General features: G+C 37.9%; 2 protein-coding genes across 5 annotated transcripts; both read right to left on the reverse strand.

The window, feature by feature from the left end:
• Positions 1 to 75: 75 nt before the first annotated feature.
• Positions 76 to 1,704, reverse strand: LOC146992299 (apolipoprotein L3-like). The gene is made up of 3 exons (XM_085792461.1): positions 1,572 to 1,704; positions 1,284 to 1,472; positions 76 to 627 (listed from the first exon to the last, which is right to left on the reverse strand). Exons 1-3 carry the CDS (start codon positions 1,656 to 1,658, stop codon positions 202 to 204), a joined length of 702 nt encoding a protein of 233 aa, XP_085648587.1. The 5' UTR covers positions 1,659 to 1,704; the 3' UTR covers positions 76 to 201.
• Positions 1,705 to 5,626: 3,922 nt separating this feature from the next.
• Positions 5,627 to 7,853, reverse strand: rps19bp1 (ribosomal protein S19 binding protein 1). Of its 4 annotated transcripts, none has more exons than XM_085785440.1 (4): positions 7,658 to 7,853; positions 6,934 to 7,125; positions 6,297 to 6,394; positions 5,627 to 6,073 (listed from the first exon to the last, which is right to left on the reverse strand). In XM_085785440.1, exons 1-4 carry the CDS (start codon positions 7,827 to 7,829, stop codon positions 5,921 to 5,923), a joined length of 615 nt encoding a protein of 204 aa, XP_085641566.1. In that variant the 5' UTR covers positions 7,830 to 7,853; the 3' UTR covers positions 5,627 to 5,920. The 4 variants fall into 4 exon arrangements, with proteins under 4 accessions (XP_085641566.1, XP_085641574.1, XP_085641585.1 ...); XM_085785448.1 differs by having other exon boundaries at positions 6,934 to 7,118; positions 7,654 to 7,851; XM_085785459.1 differs by having other exon boundaries at positions 6,934 to 7,096; positions 7,647 to 7,850.
• Between the last annotated feature and the right edge of the window lie 201 nt (positions 7,854 to 8,054).

Genomic DNA, 8,054 nt, shown 5'->3' on the forward strand with positions numbered 1-8,054 from the left:
CATCTCAGGAAGAGAAGAAACAGAAAGACACACCATCTCAGTTATATCCAGTCAAAGTAAATAGTCTGAAGCTACAAGCTGTAAAGCTGCAAAATAAAGTGGACTATTACTTATGTGATGAAAAATACATAAAAACAAACATATTAAAGCCATAAAGCAAAGATCAGCATTTGCATGATATGTCATGCAAATCACATGCATTTACTCATTTTCTTCAGTGAACAATTCCTTCAGCTGAATGAGCTCCTCCAATCCATCATCGAGCCCCTTTGCTAGTGTGCGGATTTTGATTGCAAACTTTGATGCAAGACCTTTTTTCACCTTCTTCTCACCCTGGTTATTGGTGTAGTAGAAATTCAAGGCGAGGGCAAAGCCATCAATCTGCCCAAATGCCTTACTGTTTGCCTCCAAGGCCCTGGCACTTGCCCCTCCTGTAGCAGCGAGGTTTACCATGTTGGCCACCCGCTCTGAATCCTTCCTCGCTTCGCACAGAGTGGACAGATCATGCTGCTTGAGCTGCAACATGCCCTCATTGACGAACTTCAAGCAGTCGAGGACCTTTTTCATGAGGTCCCTGTAGTCCTGGAGCAACTTGTCGATTTTTTGCCTGTCAAGGGAGAAGTTCACCTGGGAGAGCAGAGATGAAAAAGTTAAAATGGTAACTCTTTAATTTACAGGCCGCTAATTATGTGATAATGTCAAGAAACAGCCTAGAAATAATGGTCAATTTCAGAGTAATGTCATGTTTTACATAAAGGAAAAAGATTACACATGCTTTTCATGCTTTGGATTTTTTGGGAAAGGCCTGAATTTTTTTCTACACAATCAATCCTTATTTCTTGGCTATATTTCTCAACACTACTATGAGATTGACCACCATTTCTAGACATTATGATGCAATTAATTGTTATTTCTTGGCAATTTTTTTTTGACATTATCATGTAATTAGTGGCCTGTAAATGAAAGGGTTACTGTTAAGACTACTTTGTGTTTACTTATAGTGCTACAGATATTTAGTTAATGTTGGAAGGATTGAGTTCTTGCCAGCTTCGTTGAAAACAAATGCACACAGCCGGGAGGAGGTTTAGCAAAGTAGCGGAAAAGTGACCAGACTTGCAGTATGCATTAAAGCAAGGTAAGATAATTTGCATATACCGTACTAACAACTAAAGAAGAATATAATACAATTCAATAAAGTGCAACAGAAAAGAAGTAAGATAATTTAAAAAAATACATGCTATATAGTTTAAACAATTGAAGCCTCGTGTTTCATGTCTGTTCACCTTGTTGGTGATGGCTGCTGTTGCACCAGTGACGCCGCCGGCTGCAGCCACACCCACACCGATGGCTGTCAGGGCCAGCGAGGCTCCTAGCGTCACTGGAGATAGTATCACCCCGGCAGCTGCTGCCACACCTCCGGCCACTGTTGTAGCTCCTCCGGTGATACCAGCAATCTTTGTCCCCTTTGAATACTTTAGATAAAAGAGACAATATATGGACTTTTCATATGAGTTTTGAATGAAACATTAAAAACTGACTTGAGCAGTTTATCAGAAGTTATTTCTTGTTACCCTGTCTAACTTGTCGGCGATGCAATGCATCTCTGAAGTGTATTCCTTCAGGTTGGCGCCATGTTCAGTGATCAGGAGGATGTACATGTTGATGGCCTTGTAGAGGTGTTGAGCTTTAACGTTGATCAAAGTCCTTCTGCAATAAGAGGAGTGTGTTAGATCTTTACAACTGAACATGCATCCAAGCACAAGAACGATGGTTCAAACTGGCAAGGTGTTTTAACCGTACTAGCCTCAGACTCTAGCTGGTCCAGACCTGATTATCTGAGTGAAAGAACAACAACTTGAAGGATTGTTGTGGTAGAGAATCAATCCTGCTGACGATGGAAGTACCCCAAGTGGTGCTTTTAGTGAAATGCCTCAACAAATATCAATTGCTGTTGGGTTTTCATGGTATTTCAGACCCCAAAACTTAGGACCAAAACACCTGATAAACTAATGAGCCTCAGGTGAGCTCTGTACTTACTACTAATGAGAAAATATTAGCATGCTAACATGCTAAATTAAACTGTGCAACACATTAGAATGCCAGAATTGTCATTTTGATCATGTTCGCATTAGTATATGATGTTTTAAAAAGGCTCACTTACTCCCTTGGGTCTTTGAGGTCTTGGCAGAGTGACTCCCAGGCTGCAGGTAAATGAAACTGTAGTTTAGCAACAGAAAGATGCAACACTCACTGGGAACAAGAATATTTTCAAACGGCTTTTCTCACTCACATTTCTTTTCCTCCCACCATTTCATCAGAGAGGTTGAATCCTCCTGGATGGAGGAGGATGAAGAGTCGTTTGTTAACATTGCAACAACAAAAAAGACAGTGTATTCCTGGATAAATAAAAATTGTATAAATTTACCACAATTTCATCTTCAACGTCAAACGTTTTAGGAAAGGGGGGAAGCCGAAAAGGTAGTGCTGGGCGGTAACCAGTGTTTGATTGTAGAGGGATCACCTGAGAATAAATGATGTCCAGTTTAAACAGGTGAAAGAACAAAAATATATCTAGTCTAACTGTAAATTCAGGATCTGCAGCCGCCAGGAGTTAAAGATTTCCACGATGACGAAGTCTGTGCTCTACCTGATTGATAATTTTCTGTCTTTTGTCGCTTTCTTGATGCATTATTGTTAGAAAATCTAAATGCAGGATCTTTAGATTTGATGGTGCTGGTGGAGCAGGAGTTCATAATATGGTTAAGGATTTGGGTGTTTTTGTCCTGTCTGAATAGATTTCATTGTGTAATTACATAAGGCTGCAATTGAGTGTAAGCCTCATGACACTTGTTATGATGACACCACTTTTTTTAAAGCACACAACAATAAGAACATAACTAGACAATACTGCTTGTGTGACACACAATGTGCTTTCTGTTGTTGTGGTCCTACTGTTATCTTTTATTGTTAGTTTTCGGGATTTTAAAAAGTTATAATTGTACTTTCTTTATTTCAGAGGAGTATCAACTTTTGCAAAAATGCACATTTCAAAACATAGTCTGGAGTATTTTTTTTTTGTATTATTGACAAACCTTTAAACATAAATGTTTATTTTTCTACATAACCACCAACTTTTTTCTATTCCTTCTTCTCTTTTATTGGAATTCCCGTGGCTTTTTCCAGCTACAGAATCTGCATGACTCAACTAAAATACCAAGTTGACAAATTGAAATGAGAAAATGTCTCATTTTTTAATGAGTAGATCTTGTACCACATCATGTTTCAAAATAAAATGACAATATACCATTAGCATTTGCGGGGTGCCGGTTTCACTTCCTCCTGGAATTTTCTTAACAGTCACCGTCTTTGGCGACACCGGTGGAGGAGTTGACGGCACCGAGCCTCCCTGAGTTTAAGTAGAAAGATGACAGTGTTACTGTGAGAAACAAACACACAGTTACTGTACAACCTGTAGATGTCTCTAGATGTCAGTTTGAATGTGTTGCACTGTATGGAAATGTAAAATAATGCTCTTTACTGAAATGAAGAAATGTGTAAACACCACAATTCTTATAAAAATGATGTCATTACTCTGAATTTTAATTATGAATCTTCAGTTGAATGTTAAAATCTCAAATTACAGATATAGTTTTGTTGCTTTCAGCCATTGTCGGTTTGTTAAACCTTTTGTGCAGACTTCATTTGGAGTGGACTGACAGGTTTGAGTTCATTCTGTACGTTACTGAGCACCAACCTTTGAACATTTTGTGGGAGACAGGAGCGCAGATGTCTCACTGTCGTCAGTTTTGTCCTGAGGGTGATGTGTCCTTGGCTTTGGGACTGGACGCTGTGGATCCTGAAGAAGAGGAGGCATACACATGCTGTAGTTGGGCTATTTTTTCTTTCAACATTTATCCACATAGAGCTGCAGTTTACAAATGCAATGACTGTTTTCTCAAGCAACGCCTACATTGTGTAACTAAACACATTCCTGCCATAGAAATTCTTTGTATTGTTTGTTTTTAGGAAACCATAAATATGAAACAGTAAGTTCTTGACTCATGCAGTCATCCATATCAAAATAGGTGAGGTTCAATTCAAGTGATCTTGCCAAGCACGTCAGACAAGCTTGATCACATCTAAGCACTTTTCCTTTCACTTTTGCTCATCACAACAACCTCTACCAGGTTCATATAACTAATAATTAGAAAGTGAATATCAGTCAGAAATCATATAAGAGCTATGGAAATAATCACATTAATTCCTTGCGGTAATATGGTCAGAAAAGTGCATAAACATGGTCACAAGTATAAGTTTGGATTATTGGAGGATTTCAGGATTTAGTCAACAAACTAAATTAACACAAACAATCATGTTTTTGTCGTTCAAAACCTCTTAAATACACAACAAATAATTTCTGACAGAGAAATGACACTAATGAAAAGCCTATGTGATGCAGCTATCCAGGTGCATCAGTGATATATAGTGGGAAATGGGAATATTAAGGAACTGACTAAATGTTGATTATTGTATTGAATGCAGCTAGAACAAAGCAAAACTATCTGCACACTGGAAACAGCCAAGAGATAAAGGGACTATATAGACAACAAAGAGAAAATCAGTACAACACATGCTTTACATAGTATATCGCGCATGGAGCTGAAGCTGATTAAAGCCACACGTCACTGTTTTTTTTAACCAATGTTTCTGAATCTGCATAACCGTATCAGAGCAAAACACCTCAGATTTCCATCCCTGAAAAAGCAAATTCACATTTAAGACATAATTCACCAGTCTAAATGAATTATTCTTACCTGAAACATAGTGTAACTTATGCAGTCGCTCTCCTTTCTGCACTCACGCTGACTCTCACAGAGCGGCAGTGTGAAAACTGATCCTGATTTCAAACCAGTTATACATGCTAATGATCAACATGTCACAACTGGCTGGCTTTCATTGAAGCATCTGCATTGTTGTTATTAGCATACCTGTTACAGGTTCTGCTGCTGTTGGTATGAAAAACTTAAACAAGTGAAGTGAAAACAAGTGAAAAAAAAAAAAACTTCATTTGAATTTGACAGAAAAGGCATCTAAGGCTTTAGCATTCATTATTTTCTGCTGCAGCAGCAAGGTGGAGCTGAAAATTTAAGCCAAATTAAAGCCCATTTTTTCTCTTTGGCTTTTAATTGTTTGGTCTGCTTGTATTCTCTATCTGATGCCTTGAGTTTTAAATAATAATATTTTTGCTTGTTGCTTGTATGTACATATTGTTTTAACTTTGGTGTAAAACCTCTTTAAGGTTTTTGCTTGTGAAGCACTTTGGTGAAAAGACTTTGCTTTTAAAGGTGCTATATGAATAAACAGTCTTGAACCTTGAAACTTAATTTAACTGTTAGACTTGATTAGAAATAGCCTTGTGAGTTGTGGAAATGGATAAAATCACACAAAACCATCTATTCTGAAAAACTCTGCATACATGGTAATTTATTGTTGCTATAACCAGAATGAATGACAGACTGAATATGTGACACTCTCAAGATGAAAAAAAAAAACATTAAATTATGGCACAACCTGGGCTGATCTGGTTGGAGCTGTGACTGGAAGAGACCATCAAGACAAATAATAATCAGTATTCCTGTTTTTATTACAATAATGAAGATAAAATTTAACAAATTCAATAAACTGTAACTGTATCTTTTCTAATGTAAGTTATGAATTATGTGTAAATCCAAATGTCTCCAGTGTGTGTTTGAATCCCGACATCAGCCTGTTCTCCTCAGAGTTTCTTGCTCCACTCTTGAGACATGAAGTGAAACTAACTTCCAGAAACACAACCTGGTCCAGAAATCCGCTTCGATCCACAAAATATAGTCCTGGCCTCCTCTGACGCTGCAGTGTCTGTGTTTTAAATGTGTACATTTTATTTCTTCTTCTCCACAGTCCTGCCAAAGTACTCCTTCTGGAACTGCTCGAACTCCTCCTCTGTGAACAGCGACTCCGGTTCCTTGGATTTCTTCTTGGGGGTTTGGACGGGGCGATTTCTGGCCTGCCTCCCCATGTTGTGACTCAGGATCTACGAGAGAAATGGCGCAAGTTACCAAATTAAATTTAACATCTTGACCAAGAAGAGAAAAACAGTAGAAAGTATGAGGTAAAAGTAAAGAAAACTGTGGTTAAGATGTTACAAATTGACAATAACTAATATAAAATATTTGCAGTTGAACATAAAACAGAGACAAATGTTCATCTGCATTGTTTAAAATCTGTAACAGCAGCTTGACCAACACATTTCTTACCTTCAAAGTGTCAGAATCTGTTGCTTTGTGCCCAGTTCCCATGAAATACTTGAGGTTTGCACTCAGCAGACTCTTCCCTTGCTTCTTCCTGAACTCCTCTGCAACAAACACCAGAGGAAACAAAGACGTTTAGAGCGTCATGATGCAGCCAGCGTAGGATTATCAATTTATAATAGAGCCCAATTTGGTGCAAAAATGCAGATACACAGGTGCAAAAACTCACCATAAACATGAGTAATTTATTATACAGGTGCATCTTGATAAAATTTCAATTGTAGTTCAAGTCAAACAGTCCCAACCAAGTATTGATTGCATATAGATGGACATACTTTTTTTATTTGTCTTTTGTAATATTCAATTTGTTTGAGATACTGAATTTTAGGTCTTCAGAAAGCCATAATCATTGCAATGAAAATAAATGGAATAAATAAAGACATGAAATGTTTCATTCTGTTTGTATTGGATCTATATTAGTTTCACTTTTTTAATTGATTTACTGACATAACTAACCTTTTCTATGATATTCTAATTTATTGAGATGCACCTGTACTTCTGGCTTATTTATGTTTAAGAAGTCTACTTTCATGTGCATTTCCTTCTACACCCTGACACTGTGTTGGACCATGAGCAGACTGACCCACTGCAGACTTGATCCTCTTGTCCTTGACAGTAGCTTTGCTCTTGCCGGGACCGAGGCGTCCCTGCAGCCGCTTGACCTGCCTGGTGACTCCCTGTCTCCTGGTGCTCACCAGCTCCATCACGGTGGCCGAGCTGGGGGTCTGCTGCTTCTTCTTCTGCTTCTGCTGCTTCTTCTTCGCTTTACTAGCACCTGACACGGAGAAAGCAGAAAACCACATTTAATAAGCAGGGTAATATTATTTCATTTTTATTTTAATGTTTATTTAACTGGGGATACATACAACATTGCGACACAAAAAATGGGAAAATGTGATGCATATAAGATGTCTAGCTTCAGCTAATTTGCAGTCTTTGTCCCTGGTCAGGCTTTAGAGTAGGATAAAATATACTGACTACAATAAATGCAGTGATACAAATACAGTGGATAATACAGTGAATAGGTACCATGAATAAATAAACATAGCTGCACATTTCAGATTAAAACACAAGTTACATTTAGCATTAAACATTAATCCCACATGAACCTGGGTCACTGATAAGCAACGCACTAACTTACAACTTCTTGTAAGTTATTCTGATTTTAATGTAAATTAAATCAACATCTAGTCTGCAAAAACGACAACAGACAAATTAAAAACAAAGTGTAACAGAATTCAGAGTCACCAACTGTGTTAACCCAATGCTAACCTCAATTAGCCAGCGAGCTAAGACGCTAAACTGACCTTTAATGTTGTCGCTAAGCAACTCCAGTCCTCTCCTGATCAACGATGCCGACATCCTGGGTTCACTCAACTTTTTTATACTGTATATATACTTTTGTTTAAAATTAAAATTGTCTACAAGCTCCTTACAACGGTGAAACAGCTCCACAGCAACATGTGAGTCCGTCAACATCCGGTGAGCTCCTCGTGTGTGCACCGCTTTAAAACGACCGGCTGGATCGACGAAAGGTTCCTACCTAACTCTTCTTCTTCATTAGAATAGAATGACATAGAATAAAATAAAATAAAATAAGTGAACATACAGAAAACATTTAAAGGGTAGCCTATAAGACAATATACTCTCTACTACCAATTACAACTGTTACCTCCATCTGTGTTTAGCTTTTAGTTGCTGCTT

Source organism: Trachurus japonicus, chromosome 1 (genome assembly GCF_045865225.1).
Source record: "Trachurus japonicus isolate A0001 chromosome 1, Traja_1.0".
Taxonomy (NCBI): domain Eukaryota; kingdom Metazoa; phylum Chordata; class Actinopteri; order Carangiformes; family Carangidae; genus Trachurus; species Trachurus japonicus.

Excerpts from the sequence above, each read along its gene's own strand:
- LOC146992299 (XM_085792461.1), bottom strand. The coding sequence starts at position 1,658 with ATGTACATCCTCCTGATCACTGAACATGGCGCCAACCTGAAGGAATAC. Across the intron at positions 1,473-1,571 it reads TCGCCGACAAGTTAGACAGG|TATTCAAAGGGGACAAAGAT; the intron begins GTAACAAGAAAT and ends TTTTATCTAAAG. Across the intron at positions 628-1,283 it reads CAGCAGCCATCACCAACAAG|GTGAACTTCTCCCTTGACAG; the intron begins GTGAACAGACAT and ends CTGCTCTCCCAG.
- rps19bp1 (XM_085785440.1), bottom strand. The coding sequence starts at position 7,829 with ATGTTGACGGACTCACATGTTGCTGTGGAGCTGTTTCACCGTTGTAAG. Across the intron at positions 6,395-6,933 it reads GAGGATCAAGTCTGCAGTGG|AGGAGTTCAGGAAGAAGCAA; the intron begins GTCAGTCTGCTC and ends TGTTTGTTGCAG. Across the intron at positions 6,074-6,296 it reads CAGATTCTGACACTTTGAAG|ATCCTGAGTCACAACATGGG; the intron begins GTAAGAAATGTG and ends TTTCTCTCGTAG.